We start from the raw sequence: 19779 nt of genomic DNA on the forward strand, positions 1-19779 counted from the left end.
ATTTGTAACTGCGAAATTGCTTCCAAAAGTGGTGGTGTTTTAGAGATGAGCCGTGGATCATTTGAACATTGTTTCTTGCACCACACTCCAAAAAATATGGTATTATCGCCCCCTTTTCTTCTCTGGGCCACCTGTTTTTATTGGAAAGAGGAGACATAAACAAAAATACCCATTACCCATCAAAAAAAAAAAAAACATAAATACCCATGGGGGTGGTCTGGGAAGAAAGGGAGCGAATATATCACCTACGCAAAACTTTCTGTTCGCCTCCCCCACCTTGGAGTTCATTTGGTTCCGAAAGAAGAATAGAGAGAAAACCGAAGAGAAAAAAGAGGTTGACAAAGAAAAACCTCTTCCAACCTGATCATGGAATTCATCTTGGAAGATGACAAAGATCCCCACCCCGAATGCTCTACTCTGATTCTGGTATATACCCATATAAACCCTAATCTTTCTTTCATCTCTTTACCCCTTTCCATTTTCCCTATCTTTTTCTCCTAAGAAATTTTCTTTTCTTCCTCTTCTAGGGTTTATGAAAATTAGGGTTTCTTTCATTCTTCCTGCTTTTGACAACTAGTTTTTTTTTTTTTTTTTTTCCTGGAATTATGCAAGCCTGCATTGTCAATAGGTAATGTCGGGCAATTAGCAATCGATCTCTTAATATCTTCGATGAGAGCTGAAAGGATCGGTTATTTGGACGATCCCTCTGTTCTTCCGTGCGTTGGTAACGATGCTTATGGGCCCGTTCCCGAAGGCGATCTTGCTTTATCCCTCGAAGGTATTTTCGTGATTCAGTTTGATTTCTTTTGTTTTTTCTTTCATAATTCAGTCTACATTCTTAAGATTTTTTTTTCGTTCATTTATATGTATCGAGAAATTGTTCTTGAGCTTATATGTATAGAGGTCTAAATAGTATACTCAATTGGTGCTGTAGATAATGGAGTTTGGTTGGGGGGGGGGGGGGGTGGGGCGAGGGATTAGTTTGTATGGTAGTGCTAGGTAGCATAAGGAATGTATGAAACCCACCGACAAAGGTCCGATAAAAAACAAGATAAAATAATCCACATTGGCAACACACAAAGAACATACCCGGTTTACGTGGTTCGGTACAAAGGCCTACGTTCACGGTTGATGCAGAAAATATTTCACTAATCAAGAAATATAGAAAGATTACAATAGGATCCTCAATCGTTCTAGCTCTTGACCAATTCCCAAACCCTTCCCTCACAACTCCTTGTCGTCTTCTCTTGTATTGCACACAAGAGAATACAAAATTTTTTCTTACCTCTCAACCAAACGAGAAATTTGTCCCCGTGCTTCTCCTTCTCCGATCTAGAGAACCCAAGGAGGAATCTCTCTCTCTCTCTCTCTCTCCCCCTTTGCAAGAGGCACAAAACCGTAAGTTTTTCTTCTCTTCAAAAGTTGTGAGATAGAGATTCCACGTAACATAGGTTTTCCAAAAACCTAAAACAACTATCTAATTTGGTTCTCCGGTTCTCCTCCCCCCCCCCCCCCCCCCCCCCCCGAAAAAAAAACGCAACTAAGCCATTCATAGACACCAGATAAGTTATACTTTGTGTCTCAAGAACATGGCACCGTACCTCCTATACATGAGGTGCTCAGCCTACTCCTTGGGGTTCCCTATCAATCATCATCATATGATGATATTGGCTAACTTCAAGCAATGGTCGCTTTAACCGACCCAGTCAACATATCCGCTTCATTATCATCTGCATGTACTTTCTTCAAGTGAATACTTCCATCTCGTATATTGTAATGTCTCGCATGAATTTGCCTAGTCTTGGTATGATATACCTGGTTCTTCGCTAAATGAATAACACTTTGTCACAATACAACAAAATGCCTCCTTGCTTCAGTCCCATATCGCGAACTAATCCGCTCAACGGAACAGCCTCTTTGTTTCAAAATATCCACGTACACCCTATCATTTTTCTACAATTGGGTTTTTTTTTCAACAAGCTCCCAAGTGTTGTTCTTCTAGAGTCATTCCTTGGCTCATTGGAGGATGAGAAGGCTTGGATACAGAGAGCCAGAGTGAGCGGCTAGCATATTTGATAGAGCAAATCTGAAGTCATGTTCATGTTTGATGCCACAAATGCTCTGGGCTACCTACCCATTGGGTATCTTAAGCATTTTGCATGGTGGCGATGAGAGTATTTCCTTGTTGATTGGCAGCATGGTTTGGAATTTCGGCCGAAACCGGCACTGAAAGTACCCTGTTTTGGTGTCGGTCTAGGATTTCGGCCAAAAAATCTTTTTTTTTCCGAATTTTTTTACTGAATTTCGGCCGAAACCGATACTGAAACTGAAATTTCAAACCTTGATTGGCAGGGCAGACATTGTCAAGGGCTATGTTGGGGTTTGGAACTTCTAGCAAATTTCGTAACCTATTAAAAGGCCAAATTTGCCTCTCAGACCTTGTACTCTTTGTTCACTTATTCGCATAGCAAGTTGTGAATCGGATACTACCATGTTGTTGGTCTCTCTGTCACTAGGAAGAGACCCAAACTTGAAACAAATGTTGACTGCTTTGTAATCAAACTTTTTATGGTGCAAGGGAAGCCGAGCCTAAAGTAGAAGGAAATAGTGTATCCCTATCCTGGTGGTTGAAGGATGAGGTCCCCTAGCAGTCAAGGTGCTGATAAAAAACATTTTCCTTACATATTCAGCATTTGGTGCATGAATATGAATTATAGTTGTTGTATATTTATAAACTTTCTTATGCATATAATACTTCATTATGTAGTCTCTAGGTTGTGAGTATTTCAAATTTATATTACCTTCCAGGGTATAAAATGGTTGATAACCCCAATCTATGGCAATACTGCGTTATGAAGGGGCAAAATAACATTTTCCGCTTCAAAGGGTGGTATATTGCCGTTATCTCTCTTAGTCATAGGTGGCCTTGCAAGTGTTTGTTTGGGGGGATAGGTGAATGCCTGCAATAACCATCCTAGTGATCTATAAAACCCACCTTCTCCATAATTTCGGATGTAGCAGCTCAGATGACTATTCTTCTCTATTGATCTGACTATCGCAGTGTGTGAGCTTCTTTCTTTTCTTGTTGGATTCTTTTTCATCTAGATTCAGAATGAATTTACTCAGCAGGGAATTTCGTTCTTTGACAAAAAAGGTGTGGTCAGCAAAGTGTTCATTTGAAGCATTTTGTGCAAGCTGGAACTTATTTGTAACATTATATCAAATCCTATCATCACTAAAACCATCTTGTAAGTGCCACACTCCAGCATGCATGCTTTTGACAACCGATAACAATTGACCGCCTTATGCTATCAGAGTCAACAAATTTTTTCATATTCTGCGTATATGTGCTTCAGTAAGTAATGCCAATTAACTACATAACACTTAACCTTGAGAAACCTTGAAATGGCAGCGACATTATTTCAGTTCATTAACTGTAAATGCTTGTAAATGAGATTTTGATGTTGTACAGCTTATATTTGCAACACCATAAATTAATTAAAAAATATATTAGTGACGTGAGTTGGATTTTGAAAAATTAAGAGCCTTCTAATGTCTTTGAATGTCTTTTTGAAAATTTAACATGATGTTCTTGCTGGACCTTGCCACTTGCAGCTTATGCTTCTCCTTCACATGCTTTGACCCTGATTCAACAAAGGTCTCCAATTGTCAAGGTATACCACAATTACTTATCGTTTAAATTGTTGCATATTGATTGGCTTCTATTTTCATACTTTTTTGAAATCTAGTGAAACAGACAAATGGGGGATTCAATGATGTCAGGCACACACACATAACCAAGGTTATTAAAAAAACAAGGAAGACAAATTTACATCATCTGACAAAAGCTTCCTGGAATACAAGGAGAGTTGGAGACTCCAGACTTGGCTAACCTATCAGCAAGAGCATTACTTTATGAGGGATGTGCTAAAACCAATCTTCCTACCCCTTATCCTCTCGTGAATGTCGCCAATATATCATGATAGACTCTGTGGCCCTTTGCTTACACCCTTAATCCAAGAAATCACATTCGATGAATCACCCTGAACCTCTAATCTACCATCCAACTGACTACTAACACTAGGGATGCCACAATGAATAGCTCTGATCTCTGCCTTCGATGAATCCGCATAGGTGATCGGCCCCGAGGAGTGGAGTTCGATCAATTGGAGAGTTCGATCTTGAATGCCCTCGAGATATGCCTCCAACTGATCTCTTATCTCCTTATAATGTCTTCATATTCATTCTTGAGGCTTTTTCTTTCAAGATTGAACTCTTCATTAGGTTTGGCTTCTTCCTCCAATAAGGCTTTCTATTTTGTTGAGTACTTTCTCTTTTTAAAATTTATTTGACAACTCATATTGCTTTTTCCAATTCTTTATCTTTTGTTCTAAGAGCCTCAATTTCTTACAAAAGATAAAACCTTTCCATCCTTCCACATTTATTTCATGACACCATCTTTTCACTTCCTTCTCAAATCCCAGAATTTCAATCCATGCTGGATCTATTTTGAAGGGATATAGCTCCCCTTCTCAAATTTCCATTCATTTCCAAAAGTAATGGGTTACTGTCCATCGGTGGTTTTGGTAATGCTCTTTCATTGATGTGTGGATACTGCTCTTCACAGGCTCGAATGATTTCCTATATTTTTTGCATGTTTTCCGTGACTCTCCCCCCTATTTTTTCATGTGGAAATCTAATCGTGTTAAAATGCCTACGGTGCACGAACCATCCCACTGGCTATGAATTCCATTAATTCCACGCATAGAAACGTTCTCAACCTTATAAATGTTTTCAAACTTGCAACCAACGGCCATAAACTGTTATTAACATCCACTCCAGATTGCTGTCCAAATTTACTAGCTCCAACAATATCATATACTCCCTCCTTCTTTCCCCCTCAACCTTAAACTTATATTCCTCGCAGATCACAATGATGCCCGCTATTGTTCCTCTTGCCGGTAGACTTGCCCATATCTTATGTTCTCTTCCCACAGTTGGTTTATCAGTTCCCTGATCCTCCTTTGATACGGAAATTGAAATAATGTCTACTCTTTGCCTTGCAATCACCTCTCAGATGGCGCATTTCTTAGTGTTCAACTCTAGTCCTCTAATATTCCTCATTACTATGTTCATCATTGATTAATTGGTTGCTGTTCTCACCACTATTTCTTCCGCATTATCCCTTTCCATAATCTTTTAATTGAGAATTTGCCACACCTGTTCTTCATTCCTCTCAAATTCAATTCCTAACTCCGTTACGACTTGAAACTTCAATTCCTTTCAGGTTCAATTGGTTTCATCATGGTCTTCACTGCATTATCAGGTGCTTGCTCCTCCACAAAAAGCAAGGTGATATCACTTAAAATGTTGCTTAAGTCTGTCTCCAAAAGATCCTCTTCACTGTGCAGATCGAGAGCTTGAGCTAAGATTCTCCACACTTCTCTGTCTCTTAGGTGAGTTTGAACCTGACATTATGATTAGCTCCATCAACACCTGATCTCGTTTATAATTCAGTGATCTATTTTTTGCTTCATTTGGAATATCATTGTCATTTTCCGTTGTTTTTTCCACCTCGACCAGATTCATGCCTTGATTACTTGCACTAGAGTTTTATGACATAAACTCTTCCATCAGCGACTGGTCTCGATTACAATTCTATGAAGTATTCTCTGCTTCATTTGGAGTCTCATTGTCATTTTCCGTTGGGTTTTCCATCTTGGCAGTTTAGAAGGGCTTCTTTTGGATCAGTCTCTTTCCTTTGATCATATTTAATCTAGCCTCTATAGCAACCTTTTCCTGCAAGCAAATCAGTAGAACATCATTTTAATAAGTATGAAGGTTAAGGGTAACCATTTAAGAACCTATCTGCTAATGACTCGGCATCTTCCATGTTTAGCACCTGATTACATGAGGATAACCCATTCAGAGAAAATCTCATAGACTTGAAAATGAGCTGGCCGCTTGGACATGTGTCCGATTATCACCCGAGGATGACTGCAGTACGTCTCCAACTTTTGAATGTTAGGATTTGTTTGTCAGGATGTCCAATACACATGTCCAGCTATTTAAGGCTCCATTTTCGAGATTTCTAGGTGACTGGCGTATAGGAGCGAAAGAGACATTCTGAGCTGAATTGGAATTCATAGTCAGGATGAGATCAACGGATCATTCTGCCCTTTTGAAATTTGTCTCAAAGTTTCATCGTTGGGCTTCCTTGATAAATTTGGATTGGTTTCCACACTGGCACACTCTGGTTCCCATCCTTTAAAGTGGCTGACCTAGCTTACTGGCACACCTAAGACCTAGTATTCCTTTGTTTCAAGATCTTGGGCCCGTCACTAACCTCCACCGGCTCTTTACCTTTCCTTCTTTCGCCGGTCATCTTCCTTGGCCAGCCTACCGAAGCGCTCTTTCGGGCCGGGCAGTGGGGGCAAGCCTGTTCTGGCCGGCTAAGCTTGCGAGGCTAGCCGGCCAACCAAACCAACTAAGCCAGCTTTATCTCGGAGGTCAGTTTCCAGCGTAGAAGAAAGCGGAGTCTTAAGCAGCTCTTGCGGAACTGTTTGCAGCAGAAAGAAAGCAAACAAAGCAATTCAGAGTGAGCCTTGAGCGAACTCCGTCTTAAGCGTTCGTTCAAGTTAACAAAGAAAGAAAGCCTAAAGGATGAAAGATCCTCCTTTCACAAATGAAGCAACTAAATAACTACCGCGTCTCCGCACTCGCTTCATCCGAATCTTCCGAGCGAAGTGCAGCTCTAGCTACACGATCCTTCTTAAAGCCAAGCTCCCTTAGCTCTGAAGTCAGCATATCTTTTGTTAATGGAGCATAGAACTCTGTTCCAACTTGGATTTTCAGCTGCATTTTGGAGCTCATCCTTGAGCTCCCCACACCTCTATGGAGAACCATCTTTCTCCCACCCTCATTCTTACAGAAGCTCTAATGAATGCTCTGCCGGATGACAGGATCAGCACGGAGGCACACTCTATGCTCTTTCCACCCTCCACTTCCATCATCTCTAAATTTTTTCCAAATATTGAACCCAGGGTCTCAATTATAGATTTCACCCACACATGCAGTGGGATACCAAATAATCGGATCCAAATTGCTTTTTCTCCTGTTCTCATTTCAGAATTCCAATGGGCTAACAGTGCCAGCTTTTCACATGGGGCTCGATCTCCCTTTCTCTCAATTTTGGATGCTTGATCTTCAAATTCTATCCAAAACAACACTTCGTTATGTCATAGTTTTATTGGTTCAGGTATCAGGGGGAGATTTCATGCGAAGTTTTAGAGTTTGATTTCGATATGTATTTCGGCAATGATAGAAATGGAAACATGTCAATTTCGGACCGAAATTTTGGTTGAAACCCTGCAAGATTACCAAAACATATAAAACATATTCAAATGATGGACATTTAAGATTAAACTTCAGGAAGTGCCGGAATAAGCACACATATACACTAAAAAAAGTTAAAACCATCACATAAGCTAAAAAATCACACCATTCAATTTAAAAAAAAGGCTAAAAATCACCTAGAATGGTAAAACAGCATCGAACACCTAGTGACATGCGTTGTCACACATGTCTAATAATTCAATATACACCACATTTCACATGCAATTCGTATAAATTGGGTGTGTACTAAATTATTAGCCATGCGCGGCAGTGCATGTCACTAGTTCTTCGATGTTTTAAAACCAGTATGGATTGTTCACTTGCTTTTGTCATGGTTTCTAAATGTGTATTTGTGTTTTTCTAGAATTGCCCAAAGTTCCGCCTTTAAATTTGATCATTCACATATGTTTCCATATATCTCCGTGATTTTATAGGATTCTCACCAAAATTTCATACTGAAGCTGAAACGTTTCCATTTCTGTGGTGACCGAAACCGAAATGTAAAACACTGTATAGTATACCAATATTGTACTTACGGTTTTGGCTTCACTATAAGTTGATATGTGTTTCGGTGGGGATGAAAACGGAAACATTTCGGTCTTTTTGTGTCAGTTTCGGTAGAAATTCAAAACTATGATTTCAGATTTTTGATTCCCATTTCTGTAGTTCATCCACCTTTCAACTTTTCTATTTAACCCTCCCAGTCAGGCAGGGTTCTCATTCTTTTCTCAACTTTCTCACGTGAAACCTTCACTGATTGATACTTCCCATCTTCGATGATTTCTACTTCTCCTTGCTCTGCCCAGTCCGCTTTTGAGCCACTTGAAAAAAATGATCTTTTGTATGATTGTGATTGCCCCTCTTCTTCCTCCAAAACCCTTTGGCTTTCAGTTGCATGAAAACCAAGCCTGAGAATTGTCATTTTTTTACTCTCATCTTTAACCCTCCAAAATTTAGCAGTGCACTTCCTACATTTTGATCTTTTGGATTTGTGGTACTCACAATGTTTGCATCTCCTGTACCAGAGAGGAATTGGCGCCAAAGCTTGCAATATCTGCCCCTTCCTGCTACTGTGCTACGCTTACACCAGATTAATGTTTCATATCTTTTTTTATTATGGCAATGAGATTCATTACGAAAGAAGAAATATTGGTGTTTTAATTAGTTCATCTCCTGTGGCCATTCAAAAAAAGAAAAATATAGTTCATCTCCTGTAAATCACCATTGCTTTTAAAATTTTGCCACAGAGGCGTGTAAAACTCTGCACATGTACTCAATGAAGCCTATGAAATCGATGCTTTTATTGGTTTGTGCTTTCCACAATGTCCCTGCACCCAGTTTTACTTCTATAATAGAGATAATTAAATACCTCACCACCATGGGAAGGCTCTGAAAATTTCATGCAATCAAAAGTTAACCCTTTTCCATGATCTGTGGTGGGTGAGTATTTTCAACACGATGATGACTTTTTTATCCCATTATAGGCAGCCATTGTTGGTTGGTCTGGTCTCTAATTTCTAATTCTCTAGTAACTTTTGTAATTGTAGAGTTACTTGTAGTTCTTGAAAGATTTGATTCAGACAGATCATCAATGATACAGGGAATGATGGTTGAATTTGCAAAGAATTTAGCATATTTTGCAGCTGCTGCTGGAAAGAAGCATGTCATTCTGCTTTCAAGCTTAGATTCTGGAAGGAGGCAAAAAGCTGATTTTTCAAGGTATACCCTAAGGCCTAAGCCATTCAAAAAATAAAATAAAAAATCAAGGTATACCCTATATGTGAAGTGATCCTGTCATTATTTACTACTCAATTGAAACTTCCTTAGTGTCAAATGCCTCATGAGACATGTGTTTGCTATGTTTGTGGTTTGTCTTTTTGTTGCAGTGATACACAGATATATTACCTATCCAGTACCACTATGGATGGAATAGATGGCGATTGTGAAAAGTTTGGCTGGAAAAGACTTGAGGAATACGATCCTGACCAAAGGCGATGGAAGTATCTCAACTCTCTGGCTGAAGGAAATTCTATGCCAGAAGACTTTGATTTTGAGGATGAACTTGATGATGATTGCTACCCAAGTTTGCCTTTTGCTGCATTGTTCTCTTGTTGCAAGGTATTTGTTTTTAAAGCCCTACATGATTAAACTTCATGGGTTAAGTTGTAATATTTCTTTAGTTGAATGAAATTTCACTGTTTTACTTGCATTTTGGATTTTGGTGAAGGCTAAAGGTTTGAAAGTCACGTGCATATTGTGCTACTGTTCGGAAGGGGACAACATACCAGACGCTTTTCAGTTGGCTGAGGCAGCATGCAAACTACAAGGGTTGAGTTCAAAAGATTTCTGTGGTGAGTCCATCAGACTTAAATCTCTGTGCTTTCTACCTTATTGTTTGTACAGTTTGATTGCCTATAGTTTTTTCTTTCTTTCCCTTTTTTTTTTGAAAAGTAATGCCTAAAAAATTTTAACTGAATTTTTAATCTCATGTTGGAAATTAGTCACAATCTCCTTGATAAGTCTAATAATATATCAGTTAGGCTTCAATACCACCATCATCATTATCAGTATTATTTCAATAGGCATCCAATCTCTGATGCCCCACTTGATTTTCTATTAACAGTTGCCCCACACATACACCTACACTGGTTTTTACTTCAGAGATGAGGCAGCCGTACTGTCATACTTAGTGATTCTGGCATGTTTGATTCAGGCACTGGAGGTGATGGATGGATTATTCCATTTTCATGGAAGACTCTTTATGGGCCACCACCTGATATGTCACTCTTTTAGACAAGATTGAAGTGGTGATGTAAGGTGAGATTGGTTTTTAGTAAACCAAATTTTTGTGGTAATTCTTCACGCATTTCCGCTCAATATTACTAGTTATGATTCATTGTTGAAATCCTATGCAGTCTGGAGTTGGAAGGAAGAAGGTACGACAAAAATGATGATGATGAAGAAGGAAAAGAAGAAGAGGGGGACACAAGAATCTCCATGAGTTTTTGTCCAAAATAGCATCACAAATTTGAAATATTTCCAGGTACCCTTCTTTCTGATTAACTCTTCAAGAAATACCGTGTATGATGGGTCAGTAAGACCTTTGTTTTCGCCTGAATCAAAATTTAGTTCATCGCTTGATCGAGTTTTATGAGATTAAAACGCTTATATTGTATTTATTTATTGAATGGGGTTTTGAGTCCATTCAAATTTACGTTTAATTTTGAGTTCAGTAATCAGTTTTGGACTCACAATCAGTTCTCAAAATCCAAAACAAACAGGGCCTACTTGTGCCTTGTTTATGTGACAGATCTGTTTATCCTATATGACACATGGGGTGTCTGTTAGAGATGGGAACGTGAACATTTGGGGGTTGCCACATTATGTTCTACATGATCAATGGTTTGATTTCACGGTTACGAGTCTGAAAACCCTCCTTCCCCTTCATCCTAATGGATTTCAAGTTAAATGGGAGCAAATACAGGATTAGAGGAAAGTGAATGGGAGAAAATAAACCTGAAGAGAGATATCTCTCCTCTTTGTTTTTTAATTGATGCGAATTATATAGAAAAGAGCGGGGATGCTGGTGACCGAGGAGGTCAAATGAACAAAGGAGAAGAAAACTAAGACGAAGTTGAGATATCAGATTTGCTCAGGGGGAGATAAATAAAAAAAATCAATAAAAAACCCCATTTCACACTGGCTCTGGCAAGCTGATCTGTCTCACTATTAGCCGATCGAGAGGTTGAAATTAGACTAAATAACCCTCTGCAGTCTCTAATCTCAGTAATCAGCTCAGCAAATTTCCACTGATGAGGCCTGCTACCATTCCTCCATATCTAATGGTGTTAACATAATCCTCCTCCACTATTAGCCTAACCGAAACACTGTTAATCTTGATGCATGAAGAATCACCCTCACCTCTGCCTCAATTGAGTCCTTGACCCCATTGGGGCCCTAAAAATCCCATATAGTCGCTCCCTCCTCTTCTCAATGTAAACCTCCCACCCCCTACCGGCTCGGGATTACCAAGACTAGATCCCCCAAAGTTTAACTTGAACCAGCCTTGCTCAAGTAGCATCCATCTAGGAGTTATGGACTCCTCCCCTGTTTGATACAAAATATATCTCCATCCAGCACGTTAAGAACATAAGTAGAATGGAATCAGAAAGGAGGAAGCACCCTCACCCAAGATATAGGAAATGATCTTAGAGGAAATGAAGAAAGGTCATTGGAGCAATTTTTGAAGAGTCTAACATTCCTCTCCTTCCAAATAATCCAAATGGTGGCCAGTATCGCCACTTTCAAAATAATCCTTCCTTTTGAAGGCCAGGGGACTGGATATCTCTCCTCTTATGTTTCTCTAGGAGTTCTAAAATTTCCCCAAAATTAGAAGTTTTACCGGTTTAAAACATACTTTAGAAAAGAGGTTGTTTCACCTCCTTCACGCCCGAAATCAGCTTCTCACTTTTTGTGAATGGCTGAGATGAATTTCACTAAAATGTAAAATTTTCAATTTCAGCATTGAGAGAGAGAGAGAGAGAGAAGAGAGAACTGATTTCTGGGCGAACAGTCTCTGTGGAAAGAAAGAAAAGATTACTAGTAAGTCTGCTATTATTGTCCCATTAAATTTGGGGGAGTGATAAATGGACTCCTATATATCTTAAATCGACCCCCATGTGTCTATCTCTCTCCTCTTTCTCTCTTTAACCCAGAGGAGAGAGAAAGACACATAGGGAGTCGATTTATCACTGCCCTAAATTTGCTGTTAACTTCCTATGAAATTTGCTTTAACAATTTGAAACATTAGACAATTATGGTTGCAGCATTCCTAATTTAACGAAGAGAATGATAGAAACGCAGCACTTTATGAAAGATCCTAATTTATGTTGGGATATGGTGTACATACTGAAACGAAAGCAACAGGAAAATGGTATTTTGTTACTTCTTATTACAAACCCAACCAACATCCAACAAACGTGAAATGATGAAAAGCGAGCATACGATTATTGTTTAAGACTCGCCAAAGCTAAAGAAACGACCAAAAGCAAATAAAAAATGATAAGGAATTATGAAGGCAAAGGCAAAAAAAGCAGACATTATCAATTGATGATGCCCACTAACATCCATTTCTCTTTCGTGGGCTCTCATTACAACCCAATTTACGTTGCTTTTTGGGTGCAAAAAGATGAAATGTTGGGGAGCCATGTGAACTACTCAAATCCAACCTTAGCTAGACCTGGCAAAAAGTGACCCGGACCTGCGGGTCCACTCGGCCCGCCCGTAAATTCCGGGTCCGGGTCACCAGTCTGTGACCTGTTTAAAATTGACCCGTGGGTCCACGCGGCCCGTCAAAACTGGGCCGGGCCGGGTGTAACCGCGGGTGCCTTTAGAGAATTACAAAGGTTTTATTTTGGCCTTTTAATTGTCATATTTTTTAATTTTCTTTGTTGTTTTTTTTGGTAATTGTCATATTTTAACACCTTTTTGTCGTATTTTTTTGGTAATTTTTCTACTTTGCTTCCCTTTTTCCGTAATTTTTCATTTAAAATTTAGTAACCGTATGAATATTATAAATTGCTATTATTTTATTGCTAGCCACCTTCGCGCAACTCGTACTTCTGTCAGATCTTTGCAGCAAAGGATGTGGACAAGCCTAAAAGTAGACTCGGAGAAGGTGGCTAGCGAATCCCTATTTTTAGAAAAAAAATCTTAAAAATAATATATCAGAAATCCGGGCGGCCCGCAGGTCGGCCCGGCCCGTACGGGCCGGGTCCGGGTCCAAGCATAGTGACACATAAAATTTTCCGGGTCATTTTGACCCAGCCCGTTTGACCCGGACCCGTGCAGGCCGGGTTAAAACCGGCCCGCCTGTTACCTTAGCACTATTAGTTTGAAAATTATGTAACGTTTTGGGGAACCCATAGGCACATATTGTTGATCTGCACCAAGTGTGTTGTGATTATTGTTACATAATGGACAGAGATTGCTCAACGGAAGTGGGCTCCACTTGTTTGATTTTTTAGAGGGTGATGAGATCATCTTGGACTTATTCGTATCGACGTGAGATCGTGATTGGACGATGATAAGCCTTTAAATTGTTTTAGGAAAATATTCCAGAAATGGACTCCAAAAGCTACTCTGAAGGACCTAACTTCAGTCCCGATCTGGATCCGTTTACCCGAACTACCTCTGCAATATTAGAGTGTAAGAGGTATTAGCAAAATTGAAAGCGGTATAGGTACCTCTTCGTCATCGGTTTGCTCATAGGTCTATAGTGTTTTTGGATCATTTGAGTCCTTTCTTTTCACTATCTAGAGTGCCTCAAGAACAGGGATGATGGTTATTATATTTAAATGCATCATCTTTCTTTTCATTTAATAAACCGGTAGGGTCCCTGCCAATCCCAAACTTACTTACCAAGAAAATAAAAGTTAAAATAATTGATTTTTTAACTAGTAATTAGGGCTACGCAAGACCTAAATGAGGAACAGGAGAAAAGAGAGAAAAGAACATTCCATCAATATCCTCCTTGAGGATGTCAATGAGAGGAGGAGGGAACTCTCCCTCAATGGGACAATCAATTTTGGAGAGAAGGTCACCTGCTCAGATTGCCTCTCTCCAAACATGTGTGATGGACCAGTGGTCAAGCATGGAGAGTTTGCTGTTAATATCAGCGAGAAGTGGTCTTTTTCTCGAAGGGCACTCGGTGGGTCCAGGGTGCTAGAATCATCCGATTAAGGTGTGAGTAACCAATGGGCTAGACTTGTGAATCATATCCACTTGGCACAGTTGATGCCAAAATAGTGGTTGTTACGAAAGAGCATTAACAGCCACTCTCTTTGTAGCATTAGTCACAACGCTTATCTAGATTTCTTATTGGGTATTGCTTGTAGAATAGGAGGAAAAAAAATCTCGGGCTGAGGTAGGGACTAGGGAGGCAGGTAGCTCTCGACGATTGAGAGTGGTCTAGGCTTTTTAATAAGATAGTGAGGCTAGTTTTGTCACATCTGAAAATTGATAGAGCTTGATTATAACTATAACAAGTTTGTCAACAAATTACATTTAGAAGGGGAATCAGTGACAGCCTTCCTATACTATGTGGAAGATGAGGGTTGAGATTGATGTCTTGTTTCAACCCTAAGCAGGACGAGACTCTCTCTTTCTCTCATGTAGTTTTCAATTAAGAATAGGAAAAATATACATTGAGTTTGAGATGCTATAAAATCAAACCATGGTATGGAAAATAGATCTTACCTCCCGCCATGATGATCAGATTGACTAATGACTATATTCAACAATCCGTGCGATCTAACCGTTAAAGATAAAGTATAAAAGATAAATAACGCCTTTCTGAAAAAAGCGCTTAAGCTTCTGGAGAAGTTGGTTAGTTAACATAGTATGAGCCAAAGGTCTCGAGTTCAAACCTCCCGGATAGCAAAAATCCACATGCGATGGTTGGCCCAAAGTGGGACCACATGTGCGACGTGTTTGCCAAGTGGGCCACACGTGCGGGGGAGTGTTAAAGTATAAAAGATAAATAACGCCTTTCTCTAAGTTGGTTAGTTAACACTCCCAACTTAGATCTTACCTCCCGCCATGATGATCAGATTGACTATATTCATCAATCCGTGCGATCCAACCGTTAAAGATGCTCCCAACCTGGAGATACTCCTGATCACTTGCTGACCATTGGAAAGATCTTTCAATCTAGCCAACTCCTGAAGCTCAGATAGTAAGAATCCTAGGCTTTGTCTTAGCAGATCAGATACTAACTAGAAGAAACCCTAATTGTTAATCAAACAATTCCTTTCTAAATTTGGAATCTTAATGGGATTAACCTTAATTATCTAAAACTATTTTTATAGATTCCTAATATGGATTAATCTAAATATAAGTGGCAATATAGACCATCCTATTCGATCTTATAAGAGATAACTCCAACATTGTATGTTATGGAAACAGGGGGGTATCTCTTGCATGTCTTAGTTGAACATGGAGAGAGAGAGAGAGAGAGAGAGAGAGAGAGAGAGAGAGAGTTATGTCGATGATTTTCATCCAAAAGTAAATATGACATAACCTATGTCTGTGAAAACAAAAATTTAACAAATTTTGGGCCACCTTTTAGATTTGGTGAGATGAATCGCTGACTAGGTCGCTTTTTTTAAGGTAAATTTGCACTTTTGCAGAAGAAACTCTATTCTGCTATTTTAGGAGGGAAGAGTGCAAACACACTTTTTGAAGCTGGTTGCAAAATTTTAAATAATTAGAACTTTTAAAAAATAAATTTTAAATTATTTTATTTTTCCTTTTATATTTAAATACTAACAATATATACTAGTATGGAGACATAGGTTTGAACCCAATTTAGGTTCTCTTGTGTGTAATTTCCTGGTTGGGAGAATGATATGATTAGGTTTAATATCATTGTAATCTTTGTATATTTTTCCATAGTGGAAGACCATGATCTCTCTCATGATGATGTACTAGATTTTACAAATCCATATAAAACATTCGGTATTATTTTTAAACTTGTGTTTATTATTTCTATTTTAATTTGTATGTGCCGTGTAGATGGTAGTAAGTCCATCACATTTTTCCACAATGATAGAAGATGGCCCGCAAGAGGTAACTATTCCCTTTGCGCCACATGTTTGGTTAGATTGTTGACTGAACACACTATTATACCTCATCAAACCATCTAATTATGATAGAAAAATACACATTACACCTGTGTTTAAAAACGGATTTGTGATGCGGAACACGGCCAAGAAAAATCCTTGTCCACTCGACGCGGATGCGGCCAAGAACGCGGTCGTAACTCGGGAGACTCGGCGGAGTTTTTATTAACTCTGTAAGGCAAAACACAAAATGCAGATGCGGTATAATGCGGAATGCGGCGAAAGTAAAAGGGAGTCGAATCGGATGAGTTCCGAGTCGAGTCAACGAGTTTTTAAACACTACATCACACATGGTCCCACCGAGATCATATCTACCCCGTTCACCCACTTCAAAATCTTCCATCCAGCCTCGAATCTAATCCATGCATAGCAAAACAGATTAAACGGGTTGTCAACGTCATTCATGAGAAACTTGGCAGGAATTTTCTCGAGTCAAATGATAGAAAAGCTCCAAAACCTAACCAATTTCTCCACCGAAATTTTCCTTTCCCGTTCGGCCCTCCAAAGGAACATAGTCAAGCATGACAGGTCTCCCTAAATATTAATTATCTTTCTAATGACGATTATTAACTATATTACTAAGGTCGGTATTCTATTGATTTAGCACTTTAAGTATACCAAAACACCTTAATTAATATTCTTATGCCACTAGAAGATTCGAATTCTGAGGTGGATGATGACATGTTGGCAGGCAACACACGGAACCAGAAAAACAACTGTAAAAAAAAAAAAGTCGTTGTACTGGTGCATCGCTTGTGGGCCCATCTCTGTTTCCCACATGATTTTCGGTTCTTTTCCGCCGAATTTTTATTTCCTGACATTTTTGTTAATATTGCCACCTGCTTGTTTTGATCATTTCCACCCAATCATGTATTTTTACTTCGAGCCGGGTTTTACCAGACCCGCATCGACCCGACCCGAAAATAGCCTGGGTTGGGTTCAAGTTTCATGGGTTTTGGGTTGAGCCGGGTTGAGCATTCAAAAGCCCGCATGAATCTCGGGTCGAGCCGGGTTTGAAGGGGCCCGACCCGACCCGACCCGACCCGAGTTACATAAGTTATAGTATGTACATTTTTTTCTATTGTTAGTTAAAAGTTAAAAGTGAAAACCCACGCACCCACTGTTATTGTATGTGAGTGTAATTTCTGCTTCTATGAGTTGAGTTGATTCAAGTGTTTGATTCAGCATTGTTTGATTGTAATTACAACATTGTTTGATTCAAGTGTAATATGAGTGTAATGATATCATTGTTTGATTCAAGTGTAATGTGAGTGTAATTTCTACTTCTATGAGTTGAGTTGCCTTGCCAAATAAGAATTTTTCTTAAAAAATTGCGTCAACGTGAAAAAACCCGACCCGAACCGAGATTTATCATGGGTAGGGCCGGGTTTGGGAATCGTGGGTTTTTCGAAAAAAAGCCCGACCCGACCCGACCCGAGATATTTCTCGGGTAGGGTTGGGTTCTCCAAAACCCGACCCGCCCGACCCGAGTTGCAGCCCTAATTTTTACTTGCATAACACAAAATCATGAGTTTTTTGTATGGAGTGAAACCCAACATTTTTTTTTATTTAATTAAGTAAGTTTAAGAAGTCAGCTTGGATCGGGTTCGGGTTGAAAAATGTATGGGTTCCTCGGGTCGGGTCGGGTCGGGTCGGCCTCAATCCAACCCAACCCGACCTGAGTTGCACCCCTGATTACTTCAAGTGTTTAAATGTTGGCTCAGATGCTCAATAAAGGTAAGACTATATTAACTTGTGTAAGTTAATGGTTAATGAGGTTATATTTTCATTAACTCGAGTGAGTCGAAAGAGTTTTGATTTAGCTTGTTACTTGGTAGGGTAAAACTCGATGACTTAGCCTAGGAGAGTCTGGGGGTCAACAGTCGACTTGAGGAGACTTTAAGGAGTGGGACAAACGCTAACTCATGAAAATATTATAAAAAAGGGAAGGGAGTGTGAACACAATTTCCCTTTCCAAGTGTTCATAACGCTTCACCTCAAAAAACAGTTATCAACTTCGCACACTCTTTGCAGGCCTTACCAAGGACTAGGGAGTCCCATTTCACATAAGAAGTTTCAAGGGTACAATGGTAATTTTACCCTCCATTTGAATTAACATCCATAATTACAATGACTAGGTTGGCTGATCTAAGTAAGTCATGCACCCTGGATCATGGATTGAATATTCGAATTCAAAAATATTTGGGTGAGGCAATGCTTGGGTCCTCTTTGTGTAAAAAATAAAAAATCCGGGTGAGTCATGTAAGCACTTCATTTCTTTTGAAGTGCGTGCCTGAAAGAGGAATTCACTTTTCCATGAGGATCGGTACCAATAGCTGACTCATGTTGTCTTGCCCATCAAGGCTTCCTTTTGCCCATCGAGGCTTTGGTCGATAGTGACCCACCTTGGTTCGGTGACCCTTGATAACTCGCCCATCGAGGCTTGACTTCGATTCAGCCCATTGAAGCTCTTCCCGGCACATCATCAAAGTGGCTCCTTCTTTAGCACAACCAGCATCATTCCCATCATTGGCAACAACATTAATATGCATCATCAAGAGATCTCCATCAACTTTGGACTCTGTTCATCAAATTGGTGGATTTTGATTACATTTATAATTTGGGGAATTCAATTGTATTGAGGAAATTGATTGTAATCAAACGTATGTGGATTGAAAAATGGACGTACGATTGAGGGGGCATGTTAGAGTAGATCAGATCCTCACCGTCGGATTATCTTAGAAGTAGATTAGGAAAATTCTATATGAACCTAGAGTGATTAGGGAAGTAGTTTAGATTAGGAAGATTCTATATTTATCTCTATCTACAATTACCCATTATCTTTCTATATTTAACCTCTGAGTGTTCTATATAAACTTTCATTAAGGATTCATTATAATTCAATTAAGATTAGTGAAATCTTCCTATACTTATCAATTTCTCTTAGAACAAATAAAGAAAATGATCGTATGAGGAGACTGTTAAGCCTAAAATCGGTAACAGATATGACAGTGACGTAAGAGCTGAGCCGGAGGACCCGAAGAGCCGAAGTGGATGAGCTGAGTAGCTGAGCCCTGCGTAAAGAGCAAACGAGGTCAGAATGACCAACCCGGAGTGTTACTCCGGACAGGCCCTTCGACACTCAAGTCAGTATGAGTAAGAGTGCAGAGCTAGTTTTAGGGTGGTGGATGAAGAAGTTATTACCCTGTTTATGAGCTTTGGAAGCCCTTTTATAGAGGGAAAACGGGGGTAGTTGAGGAGTTATTACTCCAGGACAGGTGTCGGCCAGCGATAGGTTCGAGCTCACCTACTATGCTGTAATTACCAAACTACCCCTGCTGACGCGAGGTCTGCAGTGGGCCATCCTTGGGCCACGTGTTGACAGCTAATAGGCTGCTGTTTTTATACCCCATCAGAGACAACTAACGTAACCTAAAAAATGAGAAAGCTAAAGGGCCGTTGTTTTCTCGGTTTCGCAATAATACGAGTCAAAGACCGGGCTGAACAATCAACCCGTGACATGAATGGGCAATTTTGTAAACTTCATTAATTAAGTTAGAGATCCATAATATCCGCCCATACGGATATGAGAAGATGAGAGTAGTCCGTGAACGGCAGTTGTTTTATTAGTTTTATTATGAAATGACTAAAGTACTCTTAAGCTTTTTGAAGCAGATTTATTAAAATGGAATCAGAATTTAAA

The 19779-nt window shown here is 39.5% G+C and overlaps 1 protein-coding gene across 3 annotated transcripts; it reads left to right on the forward strand.

Annotated features, from left to right (window-relative positions):
- The first annotated feature begins 206 nt into the window (after window positions 1-206).
- Window positions 207-10597, forward strand: LOC143875500 (clast3-like protein). Of its 3 annotated transcripts, none has more exons than XM_077377066.1 (8): window positions 208-426; window positions 613-778; window positions 3616-3674; window positions 8996-9114; window positions 9282-9513; window positions 9623-9746; window positions 10109-10212; window positions 10311-10597. In XM_077377066.1, the coding sequence occupies exons 1-7, from the start codon at window positions 367-369 to the stop codon at window positions 10186-10188; spliced, it is 840 nt and encodes a 279-aa protein (XP_077233181.1). In that variant the 5' UTR covers window positions 208-366; the 3' UTR covers window positions 10189-10212; window positions 10311-10597. The 3 variants fall into 3 exon arrangements, with proteins under 3 accessions (XP_077233182.1, XP_077233181.1, XP_077233183.1); XM_077377068.1 differs by having other exon boundaries at window positions 250-426; window positions 629-778; XM_077377067.1 differs by lacking the exon at window positions 10311-10597 and having other exon boundaries at window positions 207-426; window positions 10019-10157.
- The last annotated feature ends 9182 nt before the right edge of the window (window positions 10598-19779 follow it).

Source organism: Tasmannia lanceolata, unplaced genomic scaffold (genome assembly GCF_043159265.1).
Source record: "Tasmannia lanceolata isolate RefF3 unplaced genomic scaffold, GAP_Taslan_0.1 ptg000004l, whole genome shotgun sequence".
NCBI classification, from domain to species: Eukaryota; Viridiplantae; Streptophyta; class Magnoliopsida; order Canellales; family Winteraceae; genus Tasmannia; species Tasmannia lanceolata.

Coding starts and splice junctions, on each gene's coding strand:
- LOC143875500 (XM_077377066.1), top strand. CDS start 367: ATGGAATTCATCTTGGAAGATGACAAAGATCCCCACCCCGAATGCTCT. Junction 427..612: donor AATGCTCTACTCTGATTCTG/GTATATACCCAT, acceptor GAATTATGCAAG/CCTGCATTGTCAATAGGTAA. Junction 3,675..8,995: donor AAAGGTCTCCAATTGTCAAG/GTATACCACAAT, acceptor TCAATGATACAG/GGAATGATGGTTGAATTTGC.